Source organism: Lissotriton vulgaris, chromosome 3_1, assembly GCF_964263255.1.
Source record: "Lissotriton vulgaris chromosome 3_1, aLisVul1.2, whole genome shotgun sequence".
Lineage (NCBI taxonomy): Eukaryota > Metazoa > Chordata > Amphibia > Caudata > Salamandridae > Lissotriton > Lissotriton vulgaris.
The window spans coordinates 351,141,796-351,163,315 of NC_141689.1; the positions used below are offsets into that span (position 1 = coordinate 351,141,796).

General features: G+C 45.9%; 1 protein-coding gene across 2 annotated transcripts in view; it reads right to left on the minus strand.

Moving 5' to 3' along the window:
- The window catches only part of RICTOR (RPTOR independent companion of MTOR complex 2), a 1,569,237-nt gene that overhangs the window by 1,385,260 nt on the left and 162,457 nt on the right, over positions 1-21,520 (minus strand). For both annotated transcript variants that reach the window (XM_086960557.1, XM_086960556.1), the window contains exon 5: positions 1,614-1,745. In XM_086960557.1, the coding sequence (XP_086816683.1) occupies positions 1,614-1,745 (132 nt within the window). The remainder of the gene's footprint in view (positions 1-1,613; positions 1,746-21,520) is intronic.

Below are 21,520 nucleotides of genomic sequence, written 5' to 3' on the forward strand. Positions count from 1 at the left end.
ACACTGAAGACTGACAAGTTTGATATCAAACTTCTCAGCACATTAAACCCACACTGATGCCAGTGTGGGGATTTAATGTAAAATGCACTACAGCGGGCATCTTAGAGATGCCCCCTGAAACCTAACCTATAATCCACATCTTGTCAGAGAGGCGGCCTAGGCTGCCACAAAGCAGACATGTTGCTGGACCCCTGGGTGGAGAGCCCCCGCTCTCCTGGGCCAGGAACAATGCACATCCTGGGCGAGGTGCTAGGTCTCCTCCACCAGGATGGGCAGGGGGAAGCCTTTGTGAGCTTCTCCATGCCACTTTCTGTACTGGCCTCCACCGGTTCTGACCCCCACTCTGGCGGGAAGACTGGCGGGAAACCCTACGTGAGGAAAGGGGGAGTGCCTCGCCTCTCCCACCCCTCAGGTGGGAGAGGCGAGGTGAAGCACAACTCTGGGCTCCGACCATCTTGAGGATGGGGAGCCCTGCCCAATCAGAGATAGGCTCCTGCCCCCTCCCACAGGAGAGGAGCAGGATAGGGGGTGTACTCACCTCAGGACAGGGACCTATTGGTCCATGACCTGTAACGCCCCTAAGTTTAGTATTTAGGAGTACCCTGAAACTTACTTCCTCAGAATATTCAACTAAAATCAGCCGAACAAGGAGAGAAAGGAGAGAAATCAGTGTTGCATCTTTTAGCCCAGCACTGACCCTGAAAAGTAATTTTAACCAATTGTATGATTTTCACCAGACAAGTTTTTAAGAGTCGATTTTTAGAAACTACAAATATTCCCTAAACATCGCCTGTATGACTTAGACGCATTCTTTCAACTGTTTACAGGAGATGCACCAGGGCTGGATCCAGGATCCAATCCTGAGTAAGAAAAAGTAATCATAACACTACTTACCTGCTAAAAGAATTTCATCCCATAGGATAACATTGGTGATTCTGTGTGAAAAAGTTTTTAAGTGTCAACTTTTAAAATACAATAATATTCCATAAAAATCCCTACTGTAACCAAAACGCTTTTACTTAACTGTTTACAGGACATGTCCCAGGACTGAATCTAGGATCCAGTCCTGTTGTTAGAAAAGTAATCTAAAAAGTAATTAATTGCATTTATCTAGAAATTCCCATTGAGCTCAATGTTGCATTGTGTTTGAAATTGTGTTGCCTATTGCAACAACTGTACCTATTGTAATCAAAAAGTCTATTGCCTATTTGAAAAGTATTTAACTACAGTCACTCATGCTGAGAAAGTTTATTTTTGATACCTTGTTGGTTCTAAAATAAAACAACTATATCTTTTGATACAAAACAATTGGCCTAGAGTTCAGTTCTTGAGTGTGTGAGACCATTTGCTGACTGAGGGTGTACAACAAATGCTTTATACTGTCCTCTGATACTTCCTTACTGCTCGACCAAGCTACCACTTTAGAGAGTAAGGTTATATCTAACTGTAGCCTCTGCCAAACCTCTGGGGACTGTGTGAACACTGTACACACCAGTATATAAAGAGCCTCTTTCTTACACAGATCATCAAAATGCTGGCTTCAGCGAGAGTATCAAACCTCTTCACAGTCATTCAGTGTGCATAATGAAAACTTTAATAAAAAAAAGAATTACCTGGCAATCAAATAATCAACTTTCAGCCTTAGCACCTTCTGCAAAATACTGGAGTCACGTATGAGATATCTAAGTGCACGAAGCCCTGCTGCACGCACTTCTTTTGCTTCATTTAATAAAGCCAATCGTAGACTGCAGAAGGAAAAAAACAGTTTTATCACAATAGCATAAAATAAATCAAGGCAATCAATGTTTTGTAACTTTATAACTTGAAAGCTACTTGTATAACATGTTACATCATTACCTAGCAGCATCTCTGCCTCACATTCCACTGCATACAGGCTCCACTGAAGGCATGATCTGACTGCAATGACCCATGCTATTAGTACAGCTCTCAACTTTGAATCTTCTTGAAATACATTTTTTGATATGCTAAACACAAGGTGAGACCACACAATAATTCTATTTTAACCCCGATACAGTCCATAAAACAAATACACTCAGCTTAATGCATTTGTGAGGATGTGTATGGCCTAATTCAACATCTTTCAAAATTACATGGAGTAGCAAGGTAGGAAAGGATCAATATTGACAGTCACTCCCCTTCTAAACAACTAATACATTAATAATAACTTCCTTCAGTCGATTTATGGTGCCAGCACCCATTCCAGATGGCCTTTTCGCAGGCACTAAATCAATTTGCTGCTGCATGAAAATTCAAACCTGTGCAACAGCATTTCAAAGTAGGATGATGCTCTTTTATTCTGCTAGATAAAAACATTACAAGAAGTTTAGGTTATTGGAAATTTCCGAAATTGGGGGAGCGAGAAGTCTACAGTCCTTATACTCTAAAATAGTTAGACATGTCAATGCATAATGTATGGACGATTGACACATGAATATATCTAAACAACATCATTACAAATGTAATTAATGCTAGCGTGTTTCGAAGGCATATATAATCTACACTCAGTCATTGCATGATAACCACTGAATAATTTATGAAATAATGCGATTTATCTGTTGTTGGAATTAGGTCTTAATTTAGTCAAAAGAAAGCGATTAACCAGAAACTTTCTCGTACAAAAATACATATGCTGCCCAGCCCTAAGTAGCATTATAAAAATGCTTGCTTACCCAAGCACTCAAATATCTTACCTTCTGCCGCAGCTGAGCCTATTTCAACGAGCCGTTGGATATAAAGTATGATTTGTGTTGATGTGCTATTATTCCCAAATTGTTTTACACAAACCTGTGTCTAAAGCATATTCGAACATTACTTTGGGAAAAGGAGATATGTTTTCATAACCTCTTATGATATACATATCGAACATAGAGAGCTATGCACGTGTAACTACAACTCTGCCCAAGTCAGAAAATGAGTACGTTGAGAAATTAAACTTCAACAAGGTTTCATGTACAATATTATCTGCAAAAGGCTTCTCAAGAACAAAGGCCACAACAGCAATTTTTTTTTAATGTTCTTTCTTTAAATTTCCCTAAATTCATGAAGAGACCATAGTTTTTTTTTTTTAAACAAAATACTTCACAAAATTGGAAAAAGACAACTTTGCAAATTTTGCACACTCTCATTCCAAGGAACCAATGTATATCTGTGATTTTGATGTACTGAGCTTTCACGTTGGCATAAAAAAGGAGGCAAAAAAGTATGATTTCACACTGCATGAAGTTTTAGCAACCTACTCTTCTTCATATGGACAACTGCAAATTTGTCTAAAGATAACTGCTTTCATCTTCTTTGGATTGACTGCTTTCATCTTCTTTGGATTTACTGCTGCATCGTTCATGTCTAGATACTGAGAGACACTCTAAAGTAGTTCTTTCAGGATGGCACTAGTTTGTACCAGCTCAGCATCACTCCGATTTGTGTATTCCATAAAATAATGTGCCCCTTTTTGTCGTGGGCACACCCCCTTTTTGACACTGGCACTGGTGTTTTTAAACTAAAGTGCACTGGGCCACTGCTAACCAGGCCAGAGTGCCAGTGCTCTTTCGCATAAAACAAGGTAAAATTTAATACAATTGGCACGCACTTCGGTACCCCTGTAAGTTCCTAAAATGTGCAAAATAACTCTTTCCTGACGCGGATGTTCAAATGAGATGGTACTGTTGATGTAGCAGGTGGGGGGGAACAATGTATTCCTGGTCAGACGGAATCAATGTTAGATTCTAAAGATACATTAAAGTGCAGCATGAGATATATCATTGCATTTACACTTGTTCTGGCCAATTTTCTCAACAACGACCGAAGAAGGACAGCATTTGCACTGACTGACTTGTACTAAAGCAGTGACAAAGTCAATAGGTCTCCACGTTAGGATCTATTTGCGTTGCTAATGATTTTTGCCAATGCTGTAAAGCAATAGCAGCACATTTTTCACTGATATTGGTGAGCACCAACCAAAAGAAATAACAAGCACTGGCAAAGCCAATAGGTCTTGCCTTTGGAACCTTACAAGTATTTAGTTATGCAGTACAATATCCTTGGTGCAACAACATCAACTGTTACATGGCTAAACACTTATAAGGTCCCAAAGGAGAGGCCTATTGGCTATGCCAATGCTTGTTAATCTGAACTGTTAGGGCCTTGTGTTAGAGTCCCCCAGTCCAAACTGTTTAAAAGTATACTATTGGTTAGGCCTTAATAGTCTGTTCTAGAAATGTGTGCCGATTTTTTTAAAAAAAGGTCCCAATTACACTAAACAGGTCAGCCCCAGAGAAAATGTGTGTGTAAATGTGTGTATACTTGTAAAGCGCACTATCACCTAGAAGGTATCTTGGCGCTGTATACCGCTGTGGAACCCTTCCTGGCTTTTCCTGTGAGAGGCCCCTTACTGGGCACCTCCAAGGTGAGGCCAGGCATCCTAGCGCTTTTGGGGCCGTTGTGGAGATTAAGCAAGCTATTGCCCAGAGTTGCAGAGTGGGACCCATGATTAGATTAGGCACCTAGGCGAGAATTATCAAGTCCGTGGACACTGAGCCCAAGACCCTGCCGCGTCGGGAATTGAACCCTGGTCCCGGGCCAGACCTCTGCCTCAGGGTCTGCCGCTCTAATCGGTGAGCCACACTTCTCATCCTGTCTCCTTACATGTAACTTAAATTGAAGCAGTTGAAGAACCTCTGTAAGGCTTGCAAAATTAGAGTTGGGCCTAAACCAACCAAGGCACAACTCGAGGTGTTGCTTGCAGAGTTTGACAGAGCCCAGGCAAGAAGAAAACACTGACAATATTGAAGATGACCCAGTCAGTGAAGTTGAGACTGACAACAATACTCAAGGGGATAGCTTCCCTTCCAGTACCAAAAAGGGAAGAGGAAAACAATAGAATCATCTTCTGTAAAACTGTACCCGGAGGTAGGCCAGGCCCCTAGAAGAACTAGAGGATCCAGACCAAGAGTAGCCAGAAGAGTACCCCTTGCGGCCAAAACCCTGGCTAGAGAAAGGGCTGAGATGGGTCTAGCACCAATAAATGGTGGCAGCAAGAGGATAAATAGAGAGAGGAAGCTTTTGATCCCAAAATCCCCAAAGGGATTGTCCCAAATATGTTGAAGGTGCTGATATCACAAAATGGTTTACAGCCTTTGAGAGGGCTCTCGACTCTGGGAGCTTTTCTCAGGCAAGTGCAGAGATAGACTCCTGACACAGGATGAGGAAAGTGCTGAGTCTTATGATTTTATAAAGGATACCCTCCCTGATTGGGGGCTTTGGACTCACCACTGAAGAGTACAGGATTATGTTCAGGGAGCCTCACAGAACCTCAAGTCAGTCCTGGCTTGATTTTGTTTACTTCAGTCGAAATTCTAGGTGGCTAATTTAAAGACAGTAAGGTGCAAGTTTATGGAGGGCTTTAAAATCTGTTGACAAAGGAGAATGGGTGTTTGCTTTAACTAGAATAAGGCTTACGGACATATTGCCACTCTTAATTGAATAACGTTGCCGTTTTTGAAGTTGTGAAGTATACATTAAACGACTAAAATGGCGGTGACACGTTACGTAAACGTGTCGTGTCGTGCATAATACGTATGCATGACGCCTGTTGGCGCTCTTTAGGAGAGGATTCCAAGCAGCGGGTGCTGAAGACTCAATTTTATGCCGGGTGTTGTACCATATCCGGTGAGTAGTGTTGATTTTTTTTCTCGTTTTTTTACTGTCAGACGAATAAGAGGATGAGACTGGGGTTCCTCGTTGGATCTAAATAGATCTTTTGTTCTATCTTTGGTTTGTAGATTCTTATCGGGAAGATTATCAGACTTCCCTAGGGCTTGTAACGTGGGCCCTGACTCAGCGACGGGGTTCTGAGTGTCTCCCCGGCTCTTGTGTTAATTATTAGGTAAGTTGCAATAAAATAGTTGGTGCACATACAACAAGTAGTTTTCTAAATGAAATTGGTAGGGCCAATGTGCGAAGGTCGGGCATTTTAGAATTTTATGAACTGAATAACACTTGGGTTTTGTCAATACTGATGGTTTTGACGCAATCGTAAACTAGTGAGACCTTTGCAGGTAGTTTCAAGATATTACGCAGCACAGGACACCTGTTCTCTATTTTCTCAATGTGTCCCTGCCTATCGAGTAACAAGTCACTTGCGACTAACTATGCAACGTGTTTTATGTTTTTTGGGACAGTACTGCAAATGAGAGGGATTATCAACTATTACCACTGTGTCTAACTTCCAGATTATTTAACTATAGATAAGCAAGATAGTGATTAGATTGGGTGTTAGATAGAAGTTCATATGATTTTTTCTTTTTCTCTAATGATTAGTCATGTACGTTTTTAATTTCCTTGACTACAGGGAGGATTGTGTAACTTGTTGGTATTCATCATGGTTTACCACAACTGTGTGGACCAAGTGGATTTCAGATGCCATTAGACTTCTTTAGTTTGAGGTGATCTACCAGTTTTTCCTCTTTTTTCCTCTACTGACCACAGTTTTTTGTTCAACAAAGGGCACCTTATGTTCTTTAGGGCTACTCCGTTCTTGACGCTTCATGATTTTACCACTTAAACTTTGGGGATGCATAGCTCCATTTATACTATTTTTATTCTCAATACTATTTTTATTCTCTCTGCATATAGGTTTGCTTAACTTTATGGAAATATAGTTCTTTTTTTGCGTGCGAATACTCACTAACATAGTCACTAGGTAGGATTAGTGCAACTTTTTAGCGACTTTTCTAATTTGTATTTTGAATTTTTTCTTTTCCCCTTTTTCTCACGGTCATGGGACTATTTTAAGTGTACTTTTTTAGTTGACTTATTTGAGGCACAATATTAATACTGTTACAAATCTTCCCTGTAACTGTATCCAAAATGGATTTCTGTATGGTTCTTTTTGTTAACAGCCTTGAAAAAGTCGCATTAAGCGACAAAATACGTGTCGGCTGTTCGGCTTTAACATCTACATGTCAACAATTTGTCAAATTGATTTACTTATGATCAAGACTGTGATATATGGACTTTACAACGCTTGGTAAATAAATCCTAGGACTACGTGCTTTGCAGTTTGAAATTGTGAATGTGCAGTGCTCTGCTATTGGATTTATGTTTATGTTATATGCGTGGAATCTTACGATCACACATTGAATGATATTGTGGGTGGCACAATATCTGCATTGAGCATGCTGTATTATACACAAATTGCTAAAACATTCTTTGCAAACACGACAGGGGTGCTGGCCGTGTTCTTATAAACCACTGCCACCTTTTAATTTTCGCCCCAAGTAGGTTATCCATGTGAACCACCTTAAACTCCATCATGACAGGGGCGCTAGAGGGCGCACAACCAAAATGGCTGTGCGCTGGTAAGGCTCCTGCCAGTTCGGGCAGAACATCATCCATAACCCCCGTCCTGGGTTGAATAACGTGCCTTACAAGCACCTTTATGGAGAAATGGAATAATGCTGATTGCCGTGGTGCAACTTACAGTGCTCAGGAGTAAGCTACAGCTGAGAACGGAGCCGGTGAATCTCTGTGCGGAAGTAGGAAGCGGAGCGCTGGAGAGATTCGGCGGCTGTGGACATCAGGCAAGACTGGGGGAGACTGGGCCCCGCTGGAGGAGTCGTCGAAGGGGAAATAACAGCCCAAACCACTGCGGATGCAGGCTCGGACGACACACGCACGGAAGCAATTGAGGTAGCGGTGAGCTGCAGCTGGGTGTGCACTGCCCGAGCGCCTGCAACGCCCTCGGGAGAGGAACTGTGGCGGGGAAGTGGGCTCCCGCTGTTGAAAAGACAACGGCGTGATGGGCGCGGGGGGCACCATATTAAAGAGTGGAGGTCCATAAAAGCCCCAAGAAGTGTGCGGCAGTGCTGCGAGGGGGTGGGGGCTGGGGAGTATACTGAATCCCACCGTACTCTGCCCACAGCAGCAGGACTGGCACCATTGAGGGAGGAGGAGGCCACCATTTTGTGTTGCCGCGCATAGCAGGAGCCCGGAGGAGGAGGCTTGAGCGCGGAGCCTATTCTCAGCCATGGGAGGTTCCTGCGGTGCGTTCCAGAGACAGAATAAGGGACAGGGACTACATAGCCCCGGGGCAATCGGCACAAGGAGGAAACAGAATTCAAACTGATGCCCTGCCATTTCATGCCAGAGTCCACAATCCTGTGGGAGCTAGTGTGAGCCCGAGGCTAGAGACTCGCACAGCGTGGGGGGTGCAAGAGAGTGCGGACCACCCAATGTTGCACCGCAAGCCGCCAGCCCCCAGACCTCCGAAGCAAACCCTGACGGGATAGGAGGAAGCCGTGCGGAGGAACTTCCAGATCTGACCAAGTGGTAGGCCCACACAACCCTGAACAGAGCGTGGATGAATAACGGAGGAAGGACACACAGAGTAACAGGGTGCACGAGGGGCGCAAAGAGATAACGTGGCCAGCAGGACCCACGCATAGCTGGAACAAGTAACACAACTTGTCTCTGGAGACGGTGGTAAGGGGACAACAGCGAGCCAGGAGGGTGCGTGCGCACTGATAATACGTCCTGTTCATAGAGAGACAAGGCACCATCAGCATGGGGCGCACAGAGGCTAAACAAGCCAAGCCTTCGTTTGACCCCCGCAGAGGGCAGAGATCGAGCTCGGCGGAACAGAGAGACATGAGCCCAGGGGAGCACCCGGAAGGATGACTGACAAGAAATCTTGCTAGGCATGAAACAAAGCCTCACATCTATTGATGCTAAAATAGAACATGAACACCAGAATGGACTCTGTGGTGAACAAACTTGAACAGCATGATAGAGAATCAAAGAGGCTGAAACTAGGGTGTTGGAACTGGAGGATGGAGCAGTGGCGACAAGAGAACAAGTACTCCAAATGGACAAACTGCTGAAAGTGATAGCAGATAAGAACGAAGATTTGGAGGCGCGCTCCCGAAGAAATAATGTTCGAGTCCTAGGGCTGGCGGAATCAACCAACACGGGCCAAATGGAGGACTTCATGGAAAGCTGGTTATCGAACTGTTTGGCAGGGAATCCTTTTCGGCCCACTTGATTGTGGAGAGGGCCCACCGCTCAGTAACGGCGCGTCCGCCACCGGGAGCACCGCCCGACCTGTAATAGTGCGTTTTTTTAACTATCGCGATAGGGACACAGTGCTACGTTTGGCCCAGGAAAAGAAACAAGTGCGATATGAGAACACTACCCTGGCGTTCTTCCTGGATTCTACGCAAGCGGTTCAAGAGGCAAGATGCAAATATGCCACAGAGAAGAAAAAACTATTGGCACAAAACATCCTGTATGCCATGATGTGCCATGATGTACCCAGCGAAACTTAGAATCACCCACTTAGGGAAGCAACATTTCGTCACAACCCCCCCCAACAAGCCGAAGAATACCTCAGGAGGAATCAAAGAGAAGCATCCCAAGAGGCACGCAGACGCTCTAGGTCCCATTCACCCATGTCGAACCCGGACTGAAAGGACTGGAATTAAAAAGCGCACTATAGACTGCCACGGCCGACATGTGTTTTGTGAACATCTCCAAGTTGGTGACGTATTAAAAGTGTTAATGTTATACTATTAGTTCCGCCCGGACACTCACCTCAGTCCCACTAATGCAGCCAGCTTAACCTAGTGGTGCTGTGGGTGGGTGAAATAGTGGAGGAGAGAGGGCGGGTTGTGGGCCCCTAGTGTCCCCCACACGAGGGCGAACGCCTTGACTTCCCTCAAGAGAGGAGGGAGAACTTAATGGACTTTTGCATTCTTGAGGGGGGAATACATGCCAAGCGAGTTGGGGAAGCCGGTGTGGGTGGGCGATGGAAGGGGGGATGCGGGGAACTTTTTTGTTGTAGGGATGAACAATAGACACGGCATGCATGTACTAAGCGCAGGCAGGAGTTGGGACATTGGATGATGGAAAAGGAGACAGTTACTCGGGTATTTAGATAGACACCATGTCCAGGTGGCCATATTGCAAGAAACCCACCTGGCCCCGAGGAACCATGCCCAATTTGCAGCAAAGTTGGCATCCCATCACTGTTTCGCATCATACTCCAGCTATTCTAGAAGGGTGGCCATTCTTGTTAGAAGAGGGGTGCAGTTTGTGCAGGGAGGCATGGAAACCGATGTAAATGGAAGATACTGTCTGCTCTGGGAGAGACTGAATTTCCATGACGTAATGATTGCCAACTACTATGGCGCAAACACAGACGACACACACGCCTTACTCGAGGTGTGGGGCAGGATTCAGACGATTGGCACAACTTACGTAATTTGGGGGGAGACTTCAATACATTTGCAGACCCAATGAAGGACAGGTCCTGCATCAGTCCCATGCATTACACCAACATGCCGCGGACATTAAAGGATATCATAGCTACCAGTTACTTGCTGGACACGTGGAGATTCAAGCACCCTACACTGAGAGAAGGGACATACTATTCCGCGGTGCACTCGTCCTGGGCCAGGCTGGACTATGTACTGGTGTCAGTGGGAATGGCGCACTAGGTGGGGAGGACGTCCCACCTTGCCTGCACATATTCTGATCACTCGCCTGTTATGACTACACTGCGGACCCCGGTGAACAACTCCCCATATCTTAACTGGCGGCTCGATCCTCTGCACCTCCAAGACTCCGTGTTTAAGGCCGAAACAGAGCAGGAAATTCAGGAATTTTTTTGAGCGTAATGTGAACTCTGTATCCAGCTTAACAACAGTGTGGGAAGCATTCAAGGTCACAGTTCAGGTCTGGTGCATCTCTAAAGGGGGAGGCATCCTAAAAGACCTACGTAGAAGCTTACATAAACTGGAAGGGGAACTAAAAACGCTCGAGTGGGAATTATCAAAGGGGGGCGAGGTAGGAGCCACTAGGGCCGCACTACGCACTAAAATGACAGAGTATGAAGAAGCAGCAGATTGAGAGTGCAAATTTAGGGGGAAAGCTCATGTGGCGCGGATATATGGGGAAGGAGACCACCCAGGGAAGGCATTGGCGAATGCGGTACGACCCTCTAAATTTGTGAATTACATTGTAGAAATACAGGATGAGAATGGACAGACGCATAGGAACCTACCGAAGCAACTGAACACGTTTGTGACCTACTCCAAAACACTCTATACCTCCCAGAGTGGCTTCCCCTTAGATCTGCAACAATATTTCAAAGACACAGCCCTGGCGTGGCTGGGTGACACCCAGCAAAAGTTCTTCAATCTGGAACTGGAGGTAGAGAAGATCACGGAAGCAATTATGCATATGAAATCAGGACGAGCGCCGGGGTCTAATGGACTGCCAGTGGAATTTTATAAAAACATATGTGTCAATCCTGGCTCCGATCTAAAGGCAGTGTACTATGAAGTGATGGCAGAGGTGAGGTTACTAGTAACTATGAGGGAAGCCCAAATAATTTCATTACTAAAGCCAGGAGAGCCCCCAACCTCTTGCGATTCCTATCATCCATTATCGCTGCTAAAGTGCGACACTAAAATACTTGCTAAGGTACTGGCGACCCGGCTCAATCTCCTGATGGAGAGACTTGTTTTGCCAGACCAGGCGGGCTTCGTCCCAAACAAAGCTACGTCCCATAATCTCAGAACACTGCTGGCAGTAATGCAAGCTATAGACCCAAACAGTGCAGCGGTGGCACTCTTTCTAGACGCCACCAAAGCATTCGACTCTGTAGAGTGGGATTACTTAATCGGAACACTAAGTTATATTGGTATGCCATATACCTTCCTTAATTGGGTGAAGCTACTGTATAGCAGTCCGCGAGCCTCATTGTTACTGAACAGTACTAGATCGGACAGCCTTCCTATCTCAAGAGGCACGAGACAAGGATGTCCTGTTCGCGCTAGCAATTGAACCCTTGGAGGCGAAATTAAGGCAACACCATAAGAACAGGGCCCTTGTGTACCTGGCTAGGCAACTACTTATCTCCCTATATGCGGACGATATAACACTATACATCCATAAACCCCAGGAAAACCTAAATCCGGTGTGGAGGGAAATCACTAAATTTGGAGCTATATCTGGGGTTTAAAATTAATTGGGCCACGTTGGTGGTATTCCCATTGACCAGTAAGACTGCTTAGCACCAGCTAGACTACCAGTTGCAGTGGGAGACGGAGGACTTTAAATATTTAGGAAACACGTCACCAGGGACAAAGACGAACTAATGCGCACAAACTATGGCAAGGCCATCGATAACGTTATGGACAGCATAACCAAATAGATTAAGCTGCCTCTCTCAATGGCGGGAAGGATATCTCTTATTAAGATGACGATTTTACCGAAATTCCGATATTTATCAACATACCTTACTCCCAGGTAGTTTTTTCTTCCACACCCTCAAAACACAGCTGTTACGGCTCATATGGGGGGGCTGAAGTTAGCGACACTGATGTTACCATACCATCAGGGCCGATATGATTTCCCCAATTTTGAGCCATACTACTACTGTGCACAGGCGCATTTTGCTGTCTATTGGATACATCCACCCCCCTTTATTGTGCACTTAGCTGTAGAAGATGGATATATGGCTCCAACGCCCCCGGAGAGGTATTTATTCACATAGGTGAAGAACCGAGGATGGGATCCATCCTTGGAGATGGATGGCGCGTAAGATGGAAGCCCCTCTAATGTATTCCCCCAGGATGCCGCTTCTGCGCAATCCAATGTTGAAGGTTACATGTGAGGGGTTATGCTGCAGAATGCTGAGTAAACTACAGTACACCACTTGGGGGGGGGGGAGGGGGACCTATACATGGGGGGGACAATTTTGCAATAAAGAGCAGTTTTTTGGAGGACACACGCCCACAATTATGGACACATTCCTGTACACCCGACTTAGGCAGAGCATGACAGCAGTTACCCAGATATTCCCGGCAGAACCCGACACGTTTGTGCCACTACACACACTATTGCAAACGGAGGCCCCACCACATGTCATCTACCTACTGTATAGACAGGTCAGGAGCTACCCCCCTCCTGTGCCCCTGCGGGCTAGAGCAGAATGGGATAAGGACTTGGGAGACTTGGCTAACGGATGACTAGTGAGAAATAAGTTGTACGCAGACGTAAGCGATCACTAGCAGAGGTAGGTTACGACTCATACACTAAGTTCCTCCATCGCCTATATCATACCCCAGCTAAAGTACACAGATTCCAACTAAGTGAGGACGACACATGTGAACAGTGTGGGAGGGAAGGAGCAGACTTCATGCACTTGGCATGGAGGTGCCCGAGAGTGGAAGCTTACTGGGAAGCGTTCTTTGAAGGACTGTCAACAATGATAGGTGTGCAGATTACAATGTCCCCGCTCATAGGTCTCCTGGGCCTGACACAAGATATACGGACAGTACATAAGAAATTTCTAGCTATGGGAGTCCTGATTGCGAAAAAGGAGGGTAGCATTCAGGTGGGGAAGAGGACGGGCACCTAAATTTAAAGATTGGGTGTGAGACCTGTCCACTTGGCAGGAACAACTGCACAATTAGGCAGACCTACTACCAATCAAATCTCGCCCCAAAGATATTTGGGGGCCCCTGGTAACATATCTCCTGGCGCAGAATGTAAGCAATGAGGCAGAAAAAGGGGAGGAGGTGGAGGTATCAGAAAGTGTGAGGAGCTAAGAGGGCAGACACAGATCGATACGGACACCAAACAGGATATTATGGAAAGACCTGGAGGGAGAGTGCACTGCAAAGCCAGGTACTTGTTTGGCCCAATTATATGATAGCAGAACACGAATGTGTAACAAATGCAACATATATGGGGATTTACGTGCGGAAGGATGGCGCAGTACACTTCCAAGATACCACAGCGCACCATACCCTGTAGTACTAGATATGCCGTAGTATTTGAAAGTTACTGAGTGGAGGGGGGGTGGGGAGTTTGAGTTGTTATCTTGAAGTAGAAGCGAACTGAGACAGTGTATCTGATTGTACAACGTGCACTAATAGCCGTAAAGAGCATAAAATGTGATGTGCATAACTTCAATAAAGGTTGTTGAAACAAAAAAAAAAGCAAAAAAACTCCATTATGATAGGGCTAACATGACCACGGTGATGATCATTCATAAGGATCAGGAAGTAGAGAATGAACCTCTCCCTGACCTCCTCTCCAACAACCCTCAAGATGGGTCTATTGAGGGAGGTGTCTTTTCCGATACCCTCACTGACCAACAGTAGAATGTCTGCAGGCAAGTCCTAAAACAGTATGCTGGGCACCTTTCTTTGACCCCTGGTCAGACAACCTGGTGTACACATGATGTGAACACAGGAGGCCGCCTACCTGTCAAAAACAAAGCATACAGGCAGTCTGACCAATTCAAGGTAAGCATCACAGTGAAGTCAGCAAGATGCTAAAACAAGGGTTGATTGAACCCTCTGAGAGCCCCTAGCCCAGCACAATGGTCTAGGTCTCCATACCTCATTCCAATGGAGGTAAACAAGAGCTGAGGTTTTGTGTGGACTACAGAGGTCTCAATGCTGTAACTAATATATGCACACCCCATTCCAAGACCAGATGAGCTCACTTTATCAACAAAGGGGGAACCGTAAGCGGACGATATTTAACGGGGTCCAGTGTACATGTCCGGAAGACTAGTAGCACAAGAGGGGTACAAAGTTCCCCGGGAAGAGTGTGCAAGACAAGTGTGCGTGTAGCGTAGAAGAAGGTAAAAAGGGAGGGGGAATGCCCTTTTTGGAACTAAAACCCTCACACACCTAGCAAGCTAGATGTCATGCTTCATCATATGGGTTCTGCTCCTCGTCAGACTGGCGCTGCAATGTCCGACGGGCACCCGTAAAGGGGCTCTTTATCGGAGATCTTTTGTTCCAGCCATATGGTGCATGCGGGTGAGAGGGCGAGTGAAAAGGTGTAGTCGTGAAGTAGTGATGAATTAAAAAAGATTGGTCAGTCCACAAGGAACTTTATTAGCGTGGCTGACTCCCTTGATTAAAATAGGTGGGAGGGGTGATATGCGCTGAGAAGGTACACAGCAGAATATCTGCAACCCTCTGGTCAGGTCAACATGTTTCTTGCCGACATGGCAATTCTTCAGGACCTAAGTGCTCAGTACTACACAGTGAACAATTAATTAAATGTGAATTACAACCTTATTCCTTGAGGTCAATAAGTAAGCAGGCCGGCAGGTCCTGCTATTGCGATGTGACCCTAAGTGATTCCCTAAAGCGCCTCGCAGTCTGCTCCCGTGGGACCTGCACGCATGAGTCAGGTACTCAGTCGGTGTGCGGTCCTATCCGTAAACACCTACCCCCACAGAGTCTGGTCAGGACGTTGGAGCGACTGGTGTTCCAAAAAGGGAATTCCCCCTCCCTTTTTACCTTCTTCTACGCTACACGCACACTTGTCTTGCACACTCTCCCCGGGGAACTTCGTACCCCTCTTGTGCTACAGATGAGCTCACTAACAGGTTAGAGGTGGCCAAGATTCACAGTACTTTTGATTTGACACCATGGTACTGGCAGATTGGGCTAACCCCAGGAGCAAAAGAGAAGTCCGCATTCTCCAAACTAGATGGGCATTACCAGTTTCATGGGCTGCTCTTTAGCTTAAAGAACACCCCTGCCACCTTCCAAAGGCTAGTGAATAAAGTCCTGGCTAGGCTGGACTATGGCTGGACTATTTTAGTGCAGTATATCTTGAGGATAGTGCGGTCTATAGTTCCACCTGACAGGATCACAAGATCCACCGTGGAGAGGTCCATGAGGCCTGCAACAGGCAGGACTCACTATCAAAGCAAGCAAGTGCCAGATAGGGCAGGGTTCTGTTGTATACTTGGGCCACATTGCAGGTGGAGCTCAAGCTCAACCTTTACAGCCCAAGATCCAGACTTTTCTTGACTGGGAAGCTCCAACAATGCAGACTCAAGTCATGGCATTCATTGGCTTGACTGAGTGCTACAGGTGGTTTGTGATTGGATATAGCACCATTGTGGCACCCCTCACTGAACTAACCTCCAAGAAGCAGCCAGAGGAAGTAAACTGGACACCAGTCTCTCAAAAGACTTTTGACACTGTGAAGCAAGCAATGTGCTGGGCACCCATTCATAAAGCACCAGATTATACATAGAAGTTCACAGTGCAGACTGATGCCTCTGAACATGGGATAGGGGCAGTTCAATCCCAGACAAATGATGATGGCCAGGACCAGCCTGTTGCTTTGATTAGCAGACGATTACTACACAGGGAACAGCGATGGAGTGCCACTGAGAGGGAAGCAGTTGCTGTGGTTTAGTCTCTGAAGAAATTGAGACCCTTCCTGTTTGGGACTCACTTCCTTGTTGAAACTGACCACAGGCCTCTCAGATGCCTGATGCAAATGAAGGGGGAAAATCCAAACCTGTTGAGGTGGCCCATTTCCCTGCAGGGAATGGACTTTACAGTGGAACACATATTTGGGACTGACTGTGCCAATGCAGATAGCCTTTCCAGGTTTTTCCACTTAAAATAACATAGCATAACATGTATTTTTAAAGCGCATGGTCACCCAAGGCTATCTTGGTGCTGATTAACAGATGTTTATTGTTATCCAACTCAACAGTCCTCATTTTCACGATCTCAGAAGGATGAAAGGCTAAGTGAACCCTACGGATTTGAACTTGTGACCATGAGGCCGAACACAGTGGATGCTTTAGTCCACTAAGCCACCAGATCAGGCTAGACAAAGTACACTCTCCAGGGAAATGTTAGTCTTATCCTCTGAGTTGTGTAGGAAAGTGCCCTTTTTGTTATGGTCACCCCCACTGTTTGCCACTGGTACTGAGGATTCTCGACTGATGGGCACTGGGTCCCTGCTAACTAGGCCCCAGTGCCAGTGCTCTTTCCCTAAAACAAGGTAAAATGGTCCAATGGTAATACAATTGACAAACACTGGGGCACCCTGATAGGTCCCTAGTAATTGCTACCTCAGGTACCCAGGGAATGGGTACCAAAGGGGGTCCATAAGGGCTGCAGCATGTATTATGCCACCCTAAGGGACTCCCATACAAACTGCATGCAGCCTGCCACAGCAGACTGCGTTTCGTATTGCAAACCAAGATTGAAAACACAGTATGGCACACTCACTGTGTGCCGTACCAAAGTCACTACAAGTAATATATGTAAGTCACCCCAACAGCAGGCCTTGTATCTCCAAGGCAGGGTGCATTATATTACATGTGAGGGCATATCTGCCTGAGCAGATATGCCCCTCTGCTGTCTAGTGCAATTCCTAGATGGTACAAGTGAACAGGGAAGCCATCTTAAGTATACGTACTGGGCACTGGTCATTAAGTGTTCCCCAGATACATGATGGTTTTACTGAAACCTATGGTGTATCAAACACCCTGTCTTAATAAATCTGTACTGTTTCCAGTACAAGATTTATTATGACACGCACCCAGAGTGCACCTTAGAGGTGCCCCCGGAAAAAAACACCACTATCAAGTGTGCTGGCTGACTGGTATCGTCCAGTCTGCCACACACAGGCATGTGTCTGACCCCTTGCAGGTGTGAGCCCATGCTCTCTGAGGCCAGAAACAATGCCTGCTCAGGAGGAAGGTGTTCGCACCAACTACAGCAGAATGGCTAGTGATTTAGTAGATCAAAGCCAGGGGCTTAAACCGCCTGCTGACTTTGATACGCGACCCAACTTCACTCAGACCTGGGAGATAACAAGCACTGCCTCGAGGTTCATTGACCCAAGTCCAGGCAGGAAATTAGCTATGTAGTAGGCGTGTGGCACCACCAGGCTAGTCACGCCCCTAAAGTGGCCTACCTGATTTGCTCCACGAAAGGATTCCACCATCTTGTTTTTTTGGTGAAAGTAGGATCTCTGGGGCAGGGTTATGCCCATATCTCACAAAAATTAGTCATATAGGGGGTGAGGTGCCTCCAAGGGTAATAGACAATTGGCAACTACCCTTCATTCCCCTTAACGCCCCTAAATTGAGTACTTGGGTGGCACCATGACACCAGGAACTCAGATTTGTCTGACTAAAGAAGGTCGAAGAACGCAAGAACTGTGAGCTAGCTGTGGACTTGGTGCCAAACCCTGCCTGGATGCTCCTGTCTCGACAATTGCAAAGATCAGACTTGTCCTGCAGCTGTATTCAAGTGAACAACCGCAAAGGTGCACCACAAAATTCTTCAAACAACAATATTATCAATATAATGAGTCGCGAAAAGATGATGTTTTCTTGTATTTCAAAGTTCTTTATTTTCAATCATTAACACCATACAGCCTACGCGTTTCGTCCCAATGGGATTTCTACAGGGCTTGTAAATTGGAAGAGAATGCTTCCAAGTAAATCCTCATAGGAGAAGTTCTGTACGGCTCCTTTCACAATATTAATAACTCTTGCATGATGAGAACCTGGACTGATTGTTCTAATACGACTTATCTACGTCTGGTATTGATGCAAAACTGTGGGTGATACGGATGTCATAAGGTTGTATGTAAGCTCTGTCTCGGTTTCTAATATCCTCAAGATGTCCAATTCTGTAAGCCACTAAAGCAAGGATGTGGACACTGGTAGCCAGTAGGTCGATCGTAATAAATCGTCCTGTCGTGGGGGTTGTCCGCAGAGCCCTCGCCTTGACCGCAATCGGTATTCCGATCAGCCCAGCTGTGCATCCTGCCAAAACCTTAGAGGGCTGCCAGCACTTCGCCAACCAGCCAGCATCTCTCTTTAAGTGGATGATCCACTTCCGTGCAGCCACCGACCGCACAGTCTTAGTCACTTATCTGCTGACCACCGGGTCCACCAACACAGCAGCAGCCCAGGAGCAGGCAACTCAGCAAGCCGGGCTGAAGACGGCTGAAATGCCAGAAACTGGTCCTCAGAAGCTTGTTTCCGGTCCAGGGAAGGCATGTCTTGGCAGTTCGGGCTGGACTGTTCCTGTGAGGCACAGGGTTAGACTGATTTGCATATGGCCATGTCTGAACTGGGGTGGCAGAGTGGCTAAAGAACGGTGATGGATTAAACCCAGATCTGTTGACTGGGTGGGAGTGTTTGATTGGTTCAAATGCTCCGTCCATCACCACCCCTTTTTGTACCAAGGAGCTCACTTGGTGTCCAGGAGGCCAGCCCTGTCGACCCAAACAGTCTTCGGGATGCTGATCCACACCGGAAGCTCCTACCACAAATACCCAAGGTACCGAATTCTGTTGCAAGCACCAAGGCTTGCTTGTGCTCGCTCTGAACACTACCACCGACAAAACAGACTTGCATGTCAAGGGACTCCAAAAGAAGCCAGTTCCACACCAGAAGCTGTCTTGCTGTTTCTTCTCCCTCTCCTGCAGGTGCACCAGGAACTGCAAGAGCCTCAAACTCACTGACCTGCCGGATTTAAAAAATGTATGCACCTGAGCCCCCTCCCCAGCCAAACTCCATTGAAACTGACAGTGTCTCTGTGATTCTCAGACCCTTAAGAACTGAGCCCCCCTTTGGGTTCTGCCGGAATTGGTCCCCCAGTCCCTCCTTGCAGTCTGACTTTGTAGGTACTGTTCTCCATTGACTTCTACATATAGCGTTCAAGGCTACGTCTGCTAGAAGCACCTCTGCACCCAGACGCCCCATGGAAGTTAAGCCTGAACTCCTGGTGCTTTCTTGGTCCTTGGCTTCTACTTACCTTAAGTCTAGAGAACAGTCCTGTAAGTCGTTTGCAAGTGATCCAATGCAGTGCATCTTTCTCCCGTAGGATAACATAACTGCATTCGAGGCTCATGCCTCAAACTAAAATCTGAATTTTCTAAGTGTCTGAAATTTGTGCCAACATGAAAAGTGCTTACCTGATCGATTAGATCTTTAATATCAAAATATGTGTCATTTTTATAAACTGGTGTTGGATTTCCTTATTGAGTGTGTCTCATTTATAGACTCTGTGCGGGTGCAACAGATACCTTACACTACCCTCTGATAAGCCTAAGACTGCTCAACGACATTACCACAAATAGAGCACCTTCGGATTGTTAAAGAATGCCCCTGTATTGTAGTAAGGGATACCTGTGCTCTCTACACAGTGCACCGTATTGTAAAAAGTCCAAAAAGGAATGGAGGAAAAACTATGACCGCCAACTTAAAGCCACGTACACAATGGCCATTAGAATTTACCACACCAACATCAAAGAGGACCAGGCAAAGCTCGAGGAAAACAAGATTTCCCAGGCTCAGAACTCATCTATAGAACTTTTTAAAGTGGTAAAATCCCAAACCACATTAACCCATGATAACTCTTCAATCCAGGCATCAAAGGAAAAATGCAATGTACTAGCCGTCTATTTTCATAAAAAGTCTCAGATATATATATATATATATATATATATATATAGCTCCCTCCTTGCAAGGATGGAGACTACGATAAGCCAAGAAAGATTAAGCGCTGACCTCCTCCACCCCTGCATTAACTCACTTCCCACTTATGAAGAATGACAATGTTCGAACTCTCATGGGAAGGATTAGCTCAGGATCTCCACTTGACACAGCTTCTTCCCACATACTTTGCAAGGTCATGGAGATTTTGCTGCCATCAATAGCAGAGACTCTTAATCTTTCACTAGATACAGGCGAAGTTCCAAAAGCCTGGAAACATACAATAATTAAACTTTTAGTAAAGAAACTGAACCTAGACTCTGCTCAACCGGAAAACTTTCGACCTATATCACTTTTACCATTTATTGCTAAATTGCTAGTGAAACATGTAAATGGTTCCTGTGAGAATTTCTGGAATCAAAACTTCTTCTCCCCCCCACAAAGATGGGCTTTCGAGCGCAGCACAGAACAAAATCTGCACTGTTAGCAGCATCCGAAGAGTTGAAAATGACCCTAATCAAGATGGCTCAGCCGCCATGCTACTGTTAGATCTAAGTGCGGCATTCGACACCGTCAATTACTCGGTTCTATGTAACCGACTTATAGCAGTCTGTATCCAGGGCAAAGCACTGGAGTGGATTGTGTCCTTCCTGGAAGACAGGTACTTCCAAGTCATGGCAGCCAATTTCTTCTCAGACATAATGCAGCTGACCCGCGGGGTGCCACTTGTCGCTCAGCCCCACATTGTTCAACATGTATATGCGGCCAATGGCTTACATAGTACAGGAATTTGGAATCTCCATGAAGAGTCCCACACTGTAACTCTGGGCAATAGCTTGCTTAATCTCCACAACGGCCCCAACAGCGCTGGGATGCCTGGCTTCACCTTGGGGATGCCCAGGAGTGGAAATTTTACAAGGAATAGCCAGGAAGGGTTCCTTAGCGGTATGAGTACAAGCGCCGGGAGACCCGGTCCGGGTAGCTGAGCGCTATACAAGCACAAAAACATTTACATTTACATCATACGTTGACGACACACAGTTGGTGGTCTCACTGGACTCTAGATTGAATAATGAATCAGATCATCTCAAGCCATGTTTGGAAAGGGTAGTGAAATGGATGACTAGAAGCTGTATGAAGCTCAACGGGGACAAAACTGAGCTGATGGCCCACAGAAACACTCCAGTCATCAGGCTTCTAACT